The sequence below is a fragment of the Stigmatopora nigra genome, chromosome 5 (assembly GCF_051989575.1).
Source record: "Stigmatopora nigra isolate UIUO_SnigA chromosome 5, RoL_Snig_1.1, whole genome shotgun sequence".
Classification (NCBI taxonomy): Eukaryota; Metazoa; Chordata; class Actinopteri; order Syngnathiformes; family Syngnathidae; genus Stigmatopora; species Stigmatopora nigra.
The window spans coordinates 4,241,753-4,261,841 of NC_135512.1; the positions used below are offsets into that span (position 1 = coordinate 4,241,753).

The following is a 20,089-nucleotide window of genomic DNA, read 5'->3' on the forward strand; positions in this document are numbered from 1 at the left end:
AGATGTGTTGTTTGGCTCTTTGTGAATTCAGATACATTGACATGTTGTCATGTGAATTTACTGGAGCAAGAGTATAAGAAATGGCCAAAAAATTTGCAGTGGGATAAAAAAATGCTGTTTATTATAATGAATGGGAATATCGTGGTAAATGGTACTCATTGGAGTGGTTCTGTGGTTTTGTATCAACTTCATGGAGTCAGGCCACGCCTTACGCATCCAGTTTAGGATTATATCTGCAAACTACGACTGTATTTAACCTTTTTTTCCAAAGGGATAGACCAGGATGGGCAAAGTACGGCCCGTGGGCCACATCCGGCCCGTTAGGCTTTTTAATACGGCCCGCTGACGTTGTCCATATAATGTTTTTTTATCCCAAGATGGCGCCGTCACGCGGAAGCCAGTGTCAGTAGCTCTGTCCATTTGTTTTTCATGTTTTACAGCCCCTCTATCATTTTTTAAATTAAATGATAATATTTATGAATACATTCCTTTTTACTTTACTTTGTACTTTATACTTTTTACTTTAATAATGAGTGATGAGTATGTTAATATTTTAGTCCTATTTTTCTGTTTATGTTTCATATGTACTGTTAACGGATGCACTTTTTTATATGTATCGTATCTTGTGCTGACCAGGCCCATCTGTCAAATTTTTAAAGTCAAGGCGGTAAAATTTTCCCAATTGATTAGTATGCTTGAGACTATCTACAACACTGCAAACGCAGCCAACCTTGTCGTCCCTGCGAGCCGTGTAATCCAGCCTTTAACGAGACTAAGGTATAGCGGACCATATCCGAGCAACTGTCGGATGTCCATCAGTCTGGTACGGACATTCTCAGTCAGTCTGGGTTGTATTGATCCCACAGATTGATCCTAGGCGTGGTCCATCTGCCTTGACTCGGGGCCCTTAATGCCACAGAGTATACAGGACCAAAACGAGGCGGCGGGACAAGCAAGATAAACAGATAAGCAGTCCGATAATGATACTGCAGGAAGCGGGTGGGAGGGGGGCGTAGTCAATCTCACCAGTCTGGTCTGAACAGCTGGTGTTGATAACTAATCTGCCCATTTGCCGGCCGCTTTTTTGTCAAACATGAAACCGGGCAACATGATATAGCGCAAATTAATAAATGAACAATTTCTAGCATCAGGGATTGGAAAACCTGCTCCGTTGGGGCCTCTTTTTACAAAACGATACAATAGACGGTGGGAAGGGGCCCTCAGGAGTGTTCAGTCCCTCAAGTGCTACACAGATAGGGAGGCGCATGAGAAGCACTTGATCGAATAATGAGGCATACAGATAATATGTGGCCCCCGAGGAGGTATGCCATGTTGGATCTGGGGGGGTTGGACTTTAGTTTTCTGGGACAAAACAGACTAGCCTTGTTTGATCAGTTTGTTTCTCCGTCCTTAGCGTTGAGAGAGGTTATATATCATTTCAAAAAGGAATATTCAACGGCCAGGAGACGGGCTAGGCCTGAAAGGGGGGGTGCTTTTAACTATTTCACTTAATTGTGATTAATGACTGCAATTGACGAAATTGATGACGAGAGTTAAAAAGAATCCGGCCTGGGTGTGACACATGATTAGGGGTGTCGTTGAGGACTGGATTTTTTAGCTGTTTGTGGTAGAGGTAAAGTGGCAGGTGGGGTAGTGAGTTGGAGTAAGAACAGGAAAGAGCAAGGAGGAGCAAAGCAGGCATGCGAGCTATGTGATGATTATCAGAAAACAGAGAGCAAGTCTGTTCTCTGTCCCTTGTGCCCGAGGTTGGGCTCAAGCACAAGGCTTTGCTAAGGAGGAGTGCGAGCATTGAGGCGAGTAGAGGGGGTTGGGTTGCTGTAAACTGGGCTTGGCAGCCGAGCAGGTGTGCAAGGCTGAAGAGCATAAGAGGGGGGGGGATGGATGGGGTGACAGCCAGAGAGAATTTGACACTCATAAAATGAATAGAAAGCAAAGCTATACAGAAACAGCAGACAAAATACTCTGAAGCCCAGTTGTGCTTTAGTTAGTAAATGTTGGTGTTTTTGTTCTAAACTGCAAAAGGGCTGAAAAAAACAAGTATCCGTACATATTTTTCCATTTTTTTTTTGCTAAAAAGAGGGTTTGGGTATGCAAAGAGGGTTTTATTAGTAGGAGAGGGAAGAAAAAACTGGTTATTTTTGAGAACTTGTTACCACTAGTTAGTTATAATGAGGCACAGTGTTCAGAGACTGTGTAAAACAGGTATTCAGTTCATCTAGTTATACAAATGTTCCAAAATATTATGTTAAGGATGAAAACATGAGAGGTAACCAGGAAGAAACTCTTCTAAAAGGGTTGCGTGATTGTCCAATTTAATGAGCTTTGATATTATTTTTGGCGTTGCCTGTAATAGACCTTTGTCATTCACTGTGACTTCTAGTGGCCTTTACGAAGGAATTGAGACAAAGCCAACATACCAGATGAGGTGTTACACTTCACACTGTATCAAGGAGTACTGTCTGACATTAACAAAGTGTGTTCCATGAAGTAAGTAATGTTTCTTTTGGCTACATTGTTATGTTCCATTTTTAGCCTAATAACATTTAAAGAGGCACTAAAGTCATTGTTGAATATTTTAAGCTGTTTTAACGCAGATGGTAGGTTGAAAAGGGGAGTGTGTCCTTAGTTGAAGTGACATTCAATGACATCCAAGTGAAGATCACACAATAGCTACATAGTAAAATAAGGCAAGAATATATTAGGTTGGAAACAAGAAAGTACTATAAATAGTCTTAGAGGTTACAGTATTCAATTAAGGCACTACTGAAATGGGCTCAAAACACTTTTGTGCTAATTTCTATTGGCAATTACCAATTTTATATTGAAAAATACGATTTTTAATTCATTCTCAAGGGGCCATCTTGGACTACTGAACTGGCCATTGATGATGTCAGCAATTTTTAAGTCATTTATATGGCTAGTCAACTTAAACCAGGAAAACCATTCGTAGTAATCTTCTCCTCTACAGCGATGATTAATTCTATTGACATTTCTTCTGTTTTTGCCATTAGATAAATATTGATTCTTAACTGCTCCAATATGTGGCACAGTTATATGCTGTGATATTGTTATTTTCTTTGTTTTTTTTTTGCAATGTATTGATGAGTTCTATGATTGCAACATAACAACAGTGGCTTTAAGGTATAGATTAAATCAGATAATTCCCTCCTGAATGATCAGCTACTACATTCCCAGCCTGTCATTGTGCAAAACACACCATTAACGGCACCAAATATCGGAAACAACTTGAAAGAAATGCATACTTTTAGTGTTTATGGCATCATGACTGCAAGGGATGAAGAACTGAGTAGAGCATAGAGGTCAATATAGTCAAAAAGGAATATAGTATGCAGACTTGCCTGGAGCTAGTGAAGCCATTAGCATCATTCACATGGTTCAATAACATCCTCACATGCTAGAAAACCTGCTGGCTTTTGAATGAATTGTTGTGCATTGATAAAGACGCGGCAGTATGTCCGAAAGATCGATAAAAAATGTTTACAGAAGCAAATAATAGCACATTGCAACCACTGAAAGAAAAAAATCTGTTGTGTTGTCTTATTAAATGCTTTGCTTTTGTATTGGGTGTTATTGTCTTGCAGGTGTACTTAATGTTATGGCTTAGGAGTGTTGCTAGGCGAAGAAAACACATGCAAAAACACAGAGCAGTGCGGTACATGAGGTAGATTTCTCTCTCTTAAAGAAGTGACGCTTTCATTTGAGGTCTGTCATTACACAATATGGCTCACGCGAGCTGCCCCGGCAGCCTCTATTTAACCGCGCCGCTGAGACGCTTCCAGAGAAAAGCAAAAAAGTCAAAAGTCAACTAGTCCTCTTCACGAATAAAGCGACATGCTGTTGGTATATTGGCTTCCAGCATGAAGCTCATCTCAACCTGCCTACTTTAATGAATACCTTACGCCGGAATGCTTGAACCGAGTGTTGCTGGGTCCTTCTTACGTCGCTTATATGTGCACTGAAATAGGAATCAATATTTGAAGACAACATGAATAGCAGCACTCCGGAAAACCACTTTATAGGACATTAATCTCAAGGACTGTTTTTCAAACTTGTTGCTAGTCAATCACAGTGACCATTACTACTGTATTTTCACGACTATAAGGCGCACTGCATTATAAGGCGCACCCTCGATGAATGACATTTTTCTCATATATAAGGCGCACTGGATTATAAGGCGCACTGGATTATAAGGCACACTGAATTATAAGGCACACTGGATTATAAGGCACACTGTATTATAAGGCGCACTGTATTATAAGGCACACTGTATTATAAGGCGCACTGTCTATTTTGGAGAAAATTTAAGACTTTTAAGTGCGCCTTATAGTCGTGAAAATACGGTACATATTTTGTATGTATCATTGTTATGTAACAACAATAAAATCAAAAATTTTAGTCAATCCACATTTATGCCTACAAATACTATTATGTAGCTTTGGTTGTTGCTTTCTAGGAGTAGAAAGTTTGCGAATAACTGAGCTAAAAAAAGTGTGTGTGTGTGTTTGTTTCTGTGCGTTTTCTCACTTGGACGTTGATGAATTGGCTCTAAGACGAGCCACAATTAAGATTGGATCAGGATAAAGGTAAGAACTAAATGATTTTCGTGGGCACCACCACCAACACATTCCTTCACCAAGTGGCCCTGCCTTCTAAAAAGCAGGAGCATTCTGCTTCCATAAATTGTATGGGGGGGCTTTTAATTAATGATCCTTATATATTTGTGCGAGTGTGCACGTGTGCGTTTTCCTAATGATTGATGAGTTGCAAGACTCATTAAAATGTGAATAACACACACAAAACCTTTTGGGCTTGAAAGACTTCTGCTTTTTAGAACTTCCACTTTCTAAAAGACAAAGAAAGTTGTGAATGGCATCCTAATCCTTTCCATTCATTCAGTTTTTTGAACTGCTTATCCTCACAAGGGTTCCAGGAGGTGCTGAAGCCTATCCTAGATGAATGGGAGGCCAGCCAATCACAGGGCAGGATGAGACAGACAAGTATTTATACTCACAACCATACCTAGGGGCAATTTGGGGTTTCCACCCAGCCTAAATGTCTTTGGAATGTGGTATGAAACTGGAGTACCCACAGAAAACCCACGCAAGCCTGGGAAGAACAGCAAAAGTTGTTCAAATGTATTGGTTTCAATCACTGGATCATCTTTTTTTAAAGTTTTTTAGGCAAAAGAATGAAACTTGATTACTTATAATAGATCTCTCAATGGACCACACATGTTAATAGAAAACAAAAACATTATTTTTGCTCTGTGAAAAATCTTTTTTTCAAAGATTAATCTATCTAAAGACCTCCCTAGCTGCATAACAGTTCTGACCCATGAAATTTATCTTATGGCTCTTGGGATGCAGCTGATATTTTTGATAGTCTAATGTCAAATCCGGTTAAAACTGACTTCCTGTGTTAAGAATAGCACATCTTACAGTATGTCCCAGAAGCTAGTACTTTTTTAAAGATTACTTTAGTGGCTCAACGGTGCTGATTATCACATGACTCATGAGACAGGTGAAGAAACGTTTGGTTTTTGTGAAAACTCACATTGACATAATTGCAAATTTGCACAAAATGTGCAACGTGGGTGTGTGTTTTTCAATGCTTAAAAGGGAAGTCGCTTGTGTGACAAGGGCCAACGAAGGGGATGAGAAACATAGTGTGGGTGGGAAACCTTTTGACAAAGTTCCCCATTCTCACAGTTAAAAAAAAAAGACACACACACACAGCTTTCCCGTAATGAGCCGTATAACACAAGAGAGTTACTGAGAAGACGAGCAAGTGTGTGTGTGTGAGTTTGCGTTTTCTATCCTCTGACTGTTAATGAGAGGGGTGTGGCTACCACCGGAGGCGTCCAAGCTCAATTATCATATTAATTACCTGTTCCTTTGACCAACAAACACAGCAGCCAAATGTCAGCACGCTCACATCGACCATAGGAAACACAATTAGTGGAAGTCGTTATTGTTTTAGAGATGCCATGTTTGCCCGGCTTCACTTACCGTGACCATGGTGCCACCCACTTTTGAATGGTTGATCCTACTGTGGGTTCTCATACTGGTCAGCTTCCTGTATCAATATAAACAGCTTTAATTTGATATATTCTGGAATAAAATGACAATGTGTTTGCATTCAGCATACTATTAGGTTAGTTTTTTTAGTCACTGTTCAAATACCTGTTTAACAAAAAGAGTCATTTGACAGTTTGACTGTTTTTAATGTGACCTATAAACTGTACAACTCAATTGTTGTTTATTTTTAATTATAATTTTACTCGAAGTAAGCATAATTAACTGCTGAAATAATGAGATTGCAGAAGAGTGAATATGTGTTTGGAACTAACTGAATCAGATTAGTTTTGTGCTAACTAGCAATTAAAATAAAATTAATGATGATATAATATATCAGCTCTTTTGGTCAACAATGTGCTATTCACTACTATTTCATTTTAATTAAATTCTCGGATCTAAAATTCATCCAGAGCAGTGGAAAATCCAAATTTGTTTATATTATTGGCAAATTTGATGCTTAAACTTTCTGGATATTAATATAGGAACCCTTTTTTCCAATCTGTTATATGAATATTTTGCATTTCAATTTGTTATTGTTGGCCCAGTTTATTTTAGAGTCAGTTATCTTTACAAGTACACAGAGTAAGTGTGTGTGTGTTAACTTGAGAAACATTGCAATTTAATCCAACAGGAAATACTTGGTCTTGTATCTTTCCCTGCCACACCTTTGTCTCATTACGCTAATGGTCTTGTGGTATTGCGAAACACAATACAGTTGGTCAGAATAGGGTGGCAACAGTATGGTAACACTACATTGAATGAAAGTTTCTGCACAATAGTGAACGTGGTGCAACAACGGTGGGTGCAATTTCCTGAGCACATTTGTTCTTATCAAGACTTATAAGACCATGATGGATTTGCTCGCCAAACAGAATGAGTTCTTCTTCTTTTATCTGTCTTTTCTCTGTACTCGAGGTATGAACCAGATTTCGGTGCTTTTCCCCTAAAAAATGGTATACAATTCCTCATAAAAAATGATATAAATAATGGCAAAATAACTCCAATTCGACCAAAACTGGTTTTATTGTGTAAAGAAAACAGTACTGCACTGGGAATGTCTGACCTTATAATATACATGAATTAAATAAAAGTGAATGATAGCAATTTCTTTTCTGCGTGGGGATGTTCTTTCCTTTCAATTCTCTCTTTTCATTAAAAGTCATCTCCCAGAGGGAAAAAAAATCCTACATTGTTCATTCTGCTTGAAAACGGGGTGAGAAAAGAGCTGATTTTTATCTTTTTAGTTGAGAAGGGTTTGTTATTTAGGGATGATGTCTTTTTCATGTTGCAGAATCAAAAAAAAAGGCAACAACAACAAAAAAATGGGGAGGACTGAAACAAAATGAAGGCACCCTTGAGGGCGTTCGAGCTACATAAAGGGGAGTGCAGCGAGAGAGTGGGCTGTTTATTTACTGCACACAAGCTGCCTCCCTCCAGGGCTTTTTTTGAGTCAAGCTTGTCCCCATCGCTACCTCGGCTCCCAGCCTCCAGATAAACCGCCCCACGCTTTTAGGCTCCGCCTAGCCACAGAGGAACACTACAGATGGGATGACACAAGTATAAGAAGTCCCCTTCTCTTATCCGGAGCAAAAATAAGTACCGTATTTTCACAACTATAAGACGCACTTAAATATCTTACATTTTCTCCAAAATAGACAGTGCGCCTTATAATCCAGTGCACCTTATATATGGAAAAAAAACAGAAAACCAAAAATGAAAAACCACTACTGTCAGATATTAAAAAAACACAAACGCCTGAACTGAAACAATACTGTTAAATATGCAGATGCCATCTTAGTTTACAAAATCTTCCATCGTATAGCTCCTCCCCCACTGCAAGATTTTATACCAAAAAAATCCAAAAGATCAACAATGGCTGGCTCTAGAGGTGACTGTGTAGTAAGTGCTTCATACCTGAAAGTCAATAGCAATGACCGTATTTTCACAACTATAAGGCGCACTTAAGTCTTTTTTAAAAGTCTCATTTTCTCCAAAATAGACAGTGCGCCTTATAATACAGTAAGCCTTATAATACAGTACGCCCTTATAATACAGTGCGCCTTATATATGAAAAAATGTCATTCATTGAGGATGCGCCTTATAGTCGTGAAAATACGGTACTACCTTCTATTCCCTAGTCCAAATTTCTACTTTCTACTCCACTGCCTTCCTGCAAGAGGACAGGTAGAAACATGCAGATGTGACAGTGAAACAGGACGACAGAGGGGGTCTTTGTTAGTATTAAAGCAAAGAAAAAAATGAGGCAAATGAGTGAAAAGTGCTGCTTTAAAGGCAAAAGAAGCAGCAGCCTCAGGGATGGAAAGATTTGAAACAGTGAAGAAGATTGTTAGTGCGAGTCGGGGCGCAATGTGGGGGCGCTGCTTGTCAGTGTGGCCCCGGTCCCAGGTGCCCTCCTGTTTCATGGCTCTCGCAGCCTGTCAGTGAAAACAGCCGAGCCGTGCAGACAACTGTGCTTGGGGAAGCTGCGGGGGCGACGGCAGCGGAAAAAAAGGGACTTTTTGTTTTCCATTTGGCGCTTCGCCTCCATCGGTGTCCCGGTTTATATTGCCAGAAGGCCTTCATTTAATTTTTGGGGGTCTTCAAGGGGCCACAAGAGATAGACTAGTTGTTTTGAGTTGTGTATTTTGTATATAGGCGCCTCATTAAAAATATACTATACATGAAAATATGGTTTTCTATTGAAATAATGGAATGTAATTAATAGTTATGTGTAATGGGTTCATATTATCATATCGATTTGGTTAAGCAAAATGCAATTTATTTTGTCACAAATGCTTTTACATACAAAATATAAAATATGTTATGAAATGCCTCGAATGGGAAAAAATTCAAGTTATGAAAAGTCTATTTGAAATCATATCATGGATTTTTTTTAGTTTTTTGTGGTAGAGTTTGCTTTATTGTAACTATTGGTGATTCCCATTGATAATAACATAGAAAAATGATCAGTTATTAAAATAGAAAAAATCATAACACTGCCTAAAATCTGATTTGGCATCTTTTCAAGTCAGGGTAAATATATTATACACACAACCGACCTTTAAAACTGTTTATAAAGGTCAAAGTTTAATAATTGAACCACTACTGTAACAATAATTGAGAAAATAGAATCAAAATAGTTCACTTTTACCAGTGAAGTCAGAGACTGATCGTTCTTGTTTGTAATGGAGGTTAGAAAGCGAAAGAGCGTCTGGCTGAGAAGAAACTATGACTGCGAGATGATTTGCACGCCACGTAGCGCAATAATGCGCAGCCTACCCTTTAAGACGTTTTCTGGGGAATTAGCCTAGTTTGTGAAATGTCATGGCAATCGCTCACCTTATTCTCCCCTGTTAGCGTATGACCTTATTTCTCTTATCTGTGGCGGCCATGCAGGACCTCTCTGCTCATCTGCTTGTATGTGTGTGTGTGTGTGTCACTCAATAATATTATCATTTTTCTCTCACACAATGTGGATATTTGCATGGGTTTTTGTTCATTTACCATTGTTGTTTTGACAACAGTGGCATGTTGTGGTGAGCTCTGTGCAAAGTGTATGTAGAGTTTGGTACATCTTCTTTAGCTTAAAAAGTTAAGAGCTTTTCAATTTCAATCTCAGTGGCGCATGCATTGATTGAAAAGTGTGAATTCATAAACAAACATCTATAATTCATTTCATTTCCTTTCTGCTGTATATATATTTTTTAAAATTGACTCACAATCCAATTTTTGTTTTATTTTAAAGCAATCTAAATGATGAGAAGGTTCTAACCCTATCATTTTAGTTATTTACTTTCATGTGTGAGGAGGAGAAAAGAGGAGAAATGTTGATATGAGAGCTTTAAAAGGTGAACTAAACGAAAGCTAGTGTTGGTGATCGAATATTGTACTAATTTTTATTTCATGTAAATTCAAATTTGAGGGGGAACAAACAAAAATGTGCATTGCTAATTAATTGAAGCAGTAACAATGTTTGTGGTATATTTTGTATCAACTATTTAACAAATATTCAAATAATCAAGGAAATTAAAAAAGAACGCTGAAGTTGTAGTTAAATATTTCTATGTTGTACTTGTGATAGTATAAATAAAATAGTATTTTATGACTTTTTGGCAGTGATACAGCTTTAGTAGTTGTGTAGTAGTAATAATAGTGCAGTAGTAGTAGTACTTTCAGGCATTTTCAACACCGCTTATCCTTGTATTTTTCTCAGTTATTTACATTAATTAATTTTCCTTTAATTTCTCAGTAACTTCATGTTCAATTCAAAAAAAGCACAAAAATACTTACCTAAAAAGATAATATTCTAATGTTAAAATTGAAAAAGTATTGATCCAAACAGAATATTGTTCCCCCTACTTGTAGATTTGGATTTTAATATTAATATTCAGTTTTTCCAATAGAAGCAGCAGATTTTAGGTAGCAGGTGTGATAGAGGGGGTCACCTCAAGGACCTTAAGGTCAGCGACCTTAATACTGGCTCAGACTGCTACACGTCTGCCATGATGATGATGACTATGATCCAAGGAATGGTCCACGTAGGTCAATGAGGGTGGTGGTATATAGCGGGTAGCAAAAGGAGGGGTTGAAGGGGATCAATACATAATATCTTACAAATTGAATTCGACCTGAATCAACCTGGAGGGCGTATATGACTGGTTGAGAAGTGTAGACTAGAGCACAGTAAATCCTACTGATCAGTGAGGCAGTTGGGGGGTGGGGTTTTTCAAGGGTGGGGTGCTGATACGAAGGCACATTAGGAAGAAGGTGCAAAAAGCTGCCTTTAGAATGGGGGTGTTGGAGCAGAGAGGCTAAAGGCTGAAGTAGTTGGAGTTTATCACCTTCAGTTGGGCCCTGAGGACAAGAGGGGGGGGATACTGATTGTGTTGAGGGGCATGAATGTCTTTGTGTCGATATCTTTAAGAGCTTCAACCTAGTCTTGTCCCTTGTTTGGTCATTTCCATCATCTTATCTCTTGTTGTCTATTTTTGTTCATGCGTGAATGGTCAGAAAGAGTGAAGCATTGTAAAGGTTTTTAAAAAGAGTGTGATGGTTTGTTGTGGTAATTAGGTGCACTTATTCTGGGTGTAGACTGTCAACAAAAAGGGAAGAAAAGCATTCATAGAAATTGTATTTGTCTGTGCCAGCATATTGTGTGGCAAGATGGAATTGTCCCTATGAGTGTATTTGATGATTGTGTAAAAATATGCCCTGATGAACGAAAACTGCCATTTGAGCTGTGAAAATATAGACACTAAAAGGCATTGAGTGCTAGAGTTTATACCCTTCTATTTGTGACTTGATAGCAACAAGCTTGGCAAAAAATAATCAGAATAGCGATAAAAAAAACAAAAACCTGGGACCCTTGTGTGGATAAGCGGTTCAGAAAATGAATGAATGAATAAATATTAACATGACATGTAGGAAATGAACTCTTGTATTTAGTACCTGATTTACCTCATGTAGGCAGCAATAACCCCATTCAAAAAGTCATTATAGAACTTAAACAATTTGCCTTACAAAATGGTTGTGCTTTTACATTAAATTGACCAACCACATTAGCAAGTCTAACCCCAATCATAAGCCGCCTCCCATAGTCATTTGATCACATTTAGCCACGCCATCCAACTGACCAAATCCTGAAAAAAGGTGCTTGGCGGAGGTAATAAACATGAACGTGTATGCACAACGTCTAGCTGCTGCTGGGCAAAGGTCGCGGTCAATGTGAAAAACAATCTGCGTGGCGGAAAGTCGTCGCTCAATTGCAAGGCCCTTTCGTATCGGCCGGCTTGGGTGACACGGGGGCCGCCGCACGGGTGTCGCTTACATGGGAGACTCGGCGCACTGCCAGCCCACCGAGGTGGGGGCCATATTTATTTGAGGTCGTCTAATTGACACGTTAGGATCGATGGCGTAAAAGAAAGCCTTTCTAGCATCCCTCCCACTACTACCTCCACATGCTGTGGGGTTCATCCCCCTATCAGTCACAACCAGGCCAGTGAGCTAAAAAACAATTGCCCCCCACCAACCTCTTTAAAGCTCTCTCACATCACTTACACACAGATGGAAACAGACATACACATTCTGGGAAACGGACACCAGAACGACCTCCATCGGAGCAGGTGATCGAACACACAAAATTCTTTATTGATCATCAGCCCTTGCTGTTTTATAGGGAGGGGGGACAACAGGGATATAGCAGAATACCATTAATGGGGGCTATGTTGAGACGTTTCCAATATATTCCAAAATCTGTTCATTGTGGAATAGGGATTGTTGTGATGGATGAATATTTTAAAATGTCTAAATTCTAGGTGCAATAGTGACGGTGGTGGACTATTGTACTTAACTTCCGGAATATTTGCATGTACCGTATTTTCACGACTATAAGGCGCACTTAAAAGTCTTAAATTTTCTCTAAAATAGACAGGGCGCCTTATAATCCAGTGCACCTTATATATGGAAAAAAATAAAATGTGCCTTTCATTGAGGGTGCGCCTTATAATGTGGTGCGCCTTATATATGGAAAATACGGTATTTAGCTTCTACAGTCAAGTTTGAAATAGAATAAGGCTGGAAAACAACAAAATCTGTACTGACACTGATAAATGCAAAAAAATATATATTGAATAAACAATAGTACTTCAGCCAATAGTGCCCTCCACGCAGAATAAAAACAAAAAAATCCTAAAAAAAAGTACTGTATTTTCACGACTATAAGGCGCACTTAAGTCTTAGATTTTTCTCCAAATTAGACAGGGCGCCTTATAATCCAGTGCGCCTTATATATGGAAAAAAATAAAATGTGCCATTCATTGAGGGTGCGCCTTATAATGCAGTGCGCCTTATAGTTGTGAAAATACGGTACTACTCCTTTTCTTTATGGTATAGGCTCCAGAAAAAAAATGAAAGAATGGATATAATATAAAAAAATATTTATGGACCCCCCTTAAGTGTAAATAAACGTTAATAATGAAAAATCTGTCCGAAATTATTTGCTATAAAGAGGCTCAAAATAGGAGTTAGGGATATTTGGATATGACTGGCAAAATGACCGTCAGGGCCAGGGCTAGCCAGGTGGGTGGATGCGCCTGTCAGCCAATCACACCAGATGGGTGGAGCAGCAACAGGTGCCAGCAATGGTCATCACTGACCTACTTACGCCAGGCAAAGCTTGACAATATCGGTGGATAGTCTCTATGTTGGTGCCTTTTCGCGCTATTTCTTGTTGCCTGATATCTTGTTTAGGACCACTTTGCCCTGACCGTGTCTATGGCTAATAACCCTCCAGAGAAATGGCTTGTTTTGTGACAAAGAGGAGTTTGACGCCTGTGACGTAGACCATTCAGGACATCATCACCATCCAGACCCCCATCTATGTTTTTTTAGCATTGCCCTAGGAGGACTTCTAATGAAGCTACTAAGCCAGAAGCCAGAAGGCAGCAACACCTGTCCCTTTGCTGTAGGGATCACAAAGTAACTGGGGGATGATGATGATGATGATGATGATGGGGGAGGCAAAGAGGTCCGCCTGATTACAGGGCTGAGACAACACAAGGGCAGATGTTTGTTTGGATGGGACTGAGAATAGAGCCCAACCCCACGCTTTGGTTATTTGCATAGTGGCACACGCCTCCCGGAAGATCCCTCCCTCCCTCCTACACGTGCCTTGTTTCCAATAATCTCCCACATACACACTTGACACACACACACGGGTCACCCTACCCCTCACCCCTAAATGTAAATAGGATTGTCATCTACGTGCTTAGCCTTAACACAACCCCTCCTCCATCAGCTTTATACAAAGCAGGGGTAGGCCTCTTTATTTATCTCTTTAAATTCAACATACATTTGATGTTAAAATATATAGAGACATCAGAGTGTGTGTATATATATATATATATATATATATATATATATATATATATATATATATATATATATATATATATATATATATATATATATATATATATATATATATATATATATATATATATATATATATATATATATATATATATGTCTAAAACAACAGAGATCTTGAATATCAATTATCTTTTGTTACTCAAAGTCAGTTTACGTTTTAAGTTTTGCAACCCAAAATAAATTTGAAGTAGGTTTTGTAATAAAAATGGATCCAGCAGCTCATTATTTAAGTAATAGTCACAGTGTAGACAAGACAAATGTTACAAAATAAATAGAATCAGGAATTGAAACTATAATTCAAGTCAGAATTTAGGCAAATAATTAATTATTTTTTTTCAATGTGGATAAAAACCAGTCAGGATTCAAACTCAGATTTTAAGAACTATGAGGCAGCACTGCTCCACCAAAAAGAGGGTTTTTATCAGTTTTAAAAATGCACAAAAGGTCCAGTGGTATCCACATCTACAAAAGCCTAATTCTAACACTACCCCCTAATTACAAAGCTTACACCTCTCACTAACGAGTGAAAGACCAAAATGTAAATGGTTGCAACGTTTTTAATGAGGCATAGTGAAGAGCCAAGTCATAAGGGAGTCCCTCTCGGACAATCTTACTCTTTTTTTTTGACGGGAGCTTGTAATTGGTGTTGAAGCAAAAAAAAATGGTTCTCCATTTGGCAAAAAGCATCAACGGTGAATGTAAATAGATCATCTGCATGCAATTGCTGGCTCTCAGTTGAGATAATTGCAACGTCGCATTAAATGCTTCGGCCCTGCGGGTATCGAAGAAGCCGACCGACTTGTACTATTTGAGCCGTGACCTAAATATGAGACAGCGTGATATTTTTGTCTAGTAGCGTCCTCCTTTGTTGGACCCTCAAAGTCACCATCCCCCAATATCTTAGTGTGAAAACCCATTGGGCTGGGTTGGGGGTTCTAATTGGTTTGGTCTGGAGTAGTGCTAGGAACTAGTAGCCTGTGGGCTATAATTGGCCATAGGTTTAAATGTTGTAACAAATTGGATCCTTTATACTGTGCTGTTTATATACCTAATATATGTATCTTTTGGTATGTGGGCGAATACATACAATACACATGGATAGGTCAGCCAAGATTCAAACCGAAACCCCCACAAAAGCAAGAAAATGCAGAATCACTCCTCCATGTTTGTTTTTCCAATTACCTTTGGTGGTTCCAATGCAGATTCTTATTGGCTTGATATATATGCAATATAACACACAGGCACAAATGCACCTCTAAGCTGTACAAGCTCCAGAATTGCGCCGAGACCATATTGCTAATTTGGCAATAATGCAAGGATCATTTGCATATTCATCAGTCACACTTCTTAGAAATACACAGATTTTCTTAATGCTGTCACTTGCGCTTTGTCCTCCATAGTCCTTACTGAACATATGGGGATTTTCCACCACAATGATTTTGTTGAAAGGACAATGGCGGCAGAATTTTTTGTTGTGTCTCTTGTCATTTTTTTGTATGTGTGCGTGTATCCACCAAGCATTGTGTGCCATGCAGCTGCTGCCTTTGAGTCAGTGCTACTAGAAGTGACGTCAAAAGCGCTCAGCCAGGCGTATTTCTCACTGCTCTGGGTTTCACTTTGTTACCATGGTAGCAGCTTCCACTTCCTGCCCAACTGGGTGTTCCTGTGCTCATTCATTATATTTTTCGGATGTATGCTTACTCCAGACCACTGTTTACTTGTATTCACCATATATGGCGCTTCATGCAAGTCGGGTTCCACTTTATCTGTCTAAATATACTGTAGCAGTCATGCTCCAGCTCTGAAACTAGCAATGAAAACTGCAGCCGTTTAAGTACGGTACCGGTGGGTGCTCGGACGTTTGGTCGCCGGTCTTTTGGTCCCTTTTGGTCCCCGGTCTTTTGGTCGCCTGTCAAATGGTGACAGAGTTTACTGTTGAAGCCAGCTCTCAAAATTATAATCATGGGAGAGAGTTTAATATCTAAGTGCTGTTTAATATCTAAGTACTGTTTAAAATCCAAGTACATTTGACTGGCGACCAAAACACTGGCGACCAAAAGACCAGCGACCAAACGTCCGGTCACGGTACCGGTAGAGCGAGTGGGTGGCGCTTTGGCCTCACAGAGGGAGACCTGGGTTCAACTCCAGGTCGGTCCACCTGTGTGACATTTTCATGTTCTCTCCAGGCCTGCGTGGGTTTTCTCTGGGTACTCCAGTTTCCTCCCACATTCCAAAGACCTGCATGGTAGGCTGAATGGACACTCTAAATTGCCCCTTGTTATGATTGTGACCGTGAATGGTTGTTTGTCTCATTGTGCCCTGCAATTGGCTGGCATGTCCTCCCTGTTCGTGGCTGCGTGGGTTTATTCCAGGTACTCCGGTTTCCTTTCACATTTTTCTCCCTCTAGGTTTGAATGTGAGCACAAATGGTTGTTTGTCTCATTGTGCCCTGCAATTGGCTAGCAACCAATTCACGATCTCCCCTCCTCTACTGCCCACAATTGGCTAGGATGGGCTCCAGTACCCCCTTTGACCCTTGTGAGGATAAGCCTTATTGATTGTCCATATAGGTTGAATATTATTCATCATGAACAATTACCCAGAAGGGAGACATTGAATGTCTTTGAGATGCATGTGTTGCAATATCAATCCACAACATCGTTTTCTGGAGGTCGCAGTGGAAAACTTTTTTTGTTCATGGCGGGGGGGAGGCTTGCACGGTCAGCAGGGTCTTTGCTGTCTTTTGTCATGTTTTTGTTTGTACGAAAAACAGAGTAATTCAGTCTGTGAGACATTACCTGATAGATATTTATGCAGCTGTGAGTAGAACCTTTGATATTTTTCTCCCTGAAACAAGCACAAGACTCACATAAGTGTACAAAATATGTATGCACATACACACAGTTGAATATATTCAGCTGTCCAATACCATCAGTGAGCCTATACTTGTGTGTCTATGTAGGACCTCTCAGTCTCAATTTGACCCGGCGACACGGCTCAGAGGTCATGGTTAAAATAAACCCAGCAAACTGTGTAAACAGGATGTGTACACCCGCCCCAGACATATGGCGATCACTAATCAAAGGCTCACAAAGCCGGGGTAAAGACATAGAAGTCTGTTGCGGCTATAATGAGATCTGGTACAAAAGTTTAATTAAATAGTAGCCTTTAGAAAATAAAGGGGATCCCTCTCCTTAAAAGTGTGTTAAAAAACTATAATACATCTTCCACATTTGTTATAGGGAAAAGATCTCATTAAGTATTCTAGTAAATGATAATCTTGTGTTCATCAGTCAATGCTGATATCAGAGTCAACTCCTTCCCGCAACAGGAAACAACAGTTAAACAGTACTTTTAATTGAATGGGTTTGACGTGGGATACTTGTTTCTTGGAAAGGACAAAGATGGGAAAAAACTTTTCGCCTTGTTATTTTACTTCCTATGGAATTGTTGACTATGAGAGGGTAGCCCATATATAAACCATACTTAACACTTAGATTTGAATGCACTTCATTCATGGTTAAAGGTCATCACAAGGTCAAAGCAGTAGTATTCAGTAAAATGTTTGGATCAAAACAATGGAATACTTACCAAATAATTCATGGAGCTTAATGCTTGGTTAGATGGGGGAAGATCCTTTTTTGAGAGGTAATTTAAGTGAATTATAGCATAGAAACATTAAATATTGCTGACATGGTTGCAGAGGATGAAGAAAATGACTTCTTCTTCTTCGATGTATATTAGGTCGAAAGTGCTCAGCACTGCCACCTTTCAATCAAAATAACTAACTGCAAAAAAAATAATATTTTTATAATATTTTTTTTACACAGGGTACTTTAATTGGAACCTTTTAATACAACAGTAGATATATAAGTTAAAACTTTAAAAATAGTAGAAACTAACTCAAGCAGCATGCCCTTTATTGGCCTTATAGTATTTTCACTGTTAATTATAATAATGTAAATTAGGATTACATTTCTTTTAACAAAAGTCCTATTTTAACAAAAGTAAAAAATGCTGATTGCTAGGTGTTGTTTACTGTCAACAAGTAGTACAATTTCATTTGCGAGTCATCGCAAATTGCAGGTGTCGACGTTTGTGACTGCTGTTGACGTCGAAAATAAAGAGAATGATGGAAAACAACATTTGCAAACACCAGCATGACAGGTAGGCTCGTTTTTCCTTACCTTGCAAAGCCAGTCCTCATTATGACAGGCAGGGACAACAACAACAACAACACTCTTCAAGATCTCATATAGTGTTTTTGTATCCCAGTGTGTATATACATGTTATGTGAGATCACACCAAGACACCCCAACACTAACACACACACACATATCCACACAACTCTGCTAAGACTATAAGTGTATCTCAGCTATGTTTGTCAATGAAGACGCTTGAGTGCAGAGGCCGAGAGTGAAAGCAAGAAAGAGGCAGCCACTTCTAAGAAGAGGCCTCCAGACAGTTTCTGTATGACTTGAAGTCGTGACAATGTTTGGAGCGCCTTTGAAAAGCACCAAGACAGACTCTGGCATTATAAGACTATAAAGATAGTACATGATAGGGAACTATGCATTGATGGGTTCAGGGACTAAACTGTTAAATCGATTGCAACGTAAAACCATGTTTCAGGAGCAAAAACGTCAAACTAAGATGATTATATTTTCAGCAGATCATTTTATAGGAACACTCAATGTTCTGACTGATTGGATGCTACTATGTCTTGTTGGATTTTGCCATTTGAGTTGTTCTATTTGGAAACATCTACATAAGCAAACATGGTACATTCCAATGATTAAATGTAATACTATATGTCAGGGGTAGGGAACCTATGGCTCGGGAGCCATATGTGGCTCTTTTGAAGGGTGTATATGGCTCTCCGCCTTTTTAAATCATAATTTTTCTTCATTACTCTTCTGTATGCATAGTCTCATTGATACTCATTGATTAGCAACAGTGAAATAATGTTCTCAAAAGATTTCAGACTTTTTTTTACTTTCAAAGTGGTGGTATGAATAATAAATGCTCACATTTTCATGTATTTTGACTTTTAAATTCTGAGTATGACTCTCAAGGAATAATGTTTGAAAATATGAATTGTTTATGGCTCTCAAACCAATACTTTCAACTCAATGCTACTAAATGTGGACATAATAAACACTCAAATACAAGCATGTATTCTCATTTTGGATTTTTATTTCTTACCTAAAAAAAGAAAAATGTCCTATCACAAGTCACACTGAAATGTATTGCTTAAGAAAAAAAATATATTCATATATATTTTCTTTTTTTTTTTTGAGAAACATTGTTTCTGTTATATTTTCACCCAAAAAAAAGAAAATCCAGACACGAGCAAGAGCTGCTGCTGCCTTGTTTTTTTTCCCCCTCCCGCTTAAAAAAAATGCACAAAGAAATACGTAATTCACAGTTACCATTTTGGTTTTATAAATTAATACAGTCACACATGTGCTACACCGGTCTAAGAGCTAGAACATTGTAAATTGTATCCTTGAATCCGGTTCAATTTCAATAGTTGGCTACAGGAAAAAACAGGCAACTGAAAACTGTTGTGATCAGGAATTTCATTGACGTCATGTTTTTTTTTTGTTACTTTTTTCCTTTTTTTAAATCCCTCTCTGTAATGCTCTGTCATCTTTTATCTTTTTCAACTCCACACAGAAGTGAGGCACACAAACAGAGTACAGTTCATACATATACAAAAAAAGAAAATAAATAGAATTTGACAAAGGGAGTGAATGGGCAAGTAGGGTAAACTGTCCTTTTGGTAATGTTGGTTCCAAGGGGGGAGAAAAGGAAGTGCATGTGGTCCTTAGAGGACCTTTCTGACTCTTTTGTGCCATTTTATCAGCATAACCTAGTCAAATTTAGCCTTTTTTAATCATTTTTTAATCTTTTGCAGGGACGTGAGGTGACAAAATAGTAACGTTCATTGATGAACTTTTTCTAGACAACGCCAGGGCAACATTTTAAGGCACAGTAGCCTTGAGATAATAGACTTCACCAGCTCGAAAAACACAAAA

The 20,089-nt window shown here is 38.8% G+C and overlaps 1 protein-coding gene and 1 long non-coding RNA gene across 2 annotated transcripts in view; one reads left to right on the forward strand and one right to left on the reverse strand.

The window, feature by feature from the left end:
* LOC144196314 (uncharacterized) overlaps positions 1-17,761 on the reverse strand; it is a 77,433-nt gene extending 59,672 nt beyond the window's left edge. The window contains exons 1-3 of the mRNA XM_077716335.1: positions 17,640-17,761; positions 16,847-16,895; positions 6,051-6,117 (exon numbers count right to left, since the gene is read on the reverse strand). Coding sequence (XP_077572461.1) covers positions 6,051-6,104 — 54 coding nt within the window. The 5' untranslated portion in view covers positions 6,105-6,117; positions 16,847-16,895; positions 17,640-17,761. The remainder of the gene's footprint in view (positions 1-6,050; positions 6,118-16,846; positions 16,896-17,639) is intronic.
* LOC144196315 (uncharacterized) overlaps positions 1-20,089 on the forward strand; it is a 106,485-nt gene that overhangs the window by 33,561 nt on the left and 52,835 nt on the right. The window lies entirely within an intron of this gene.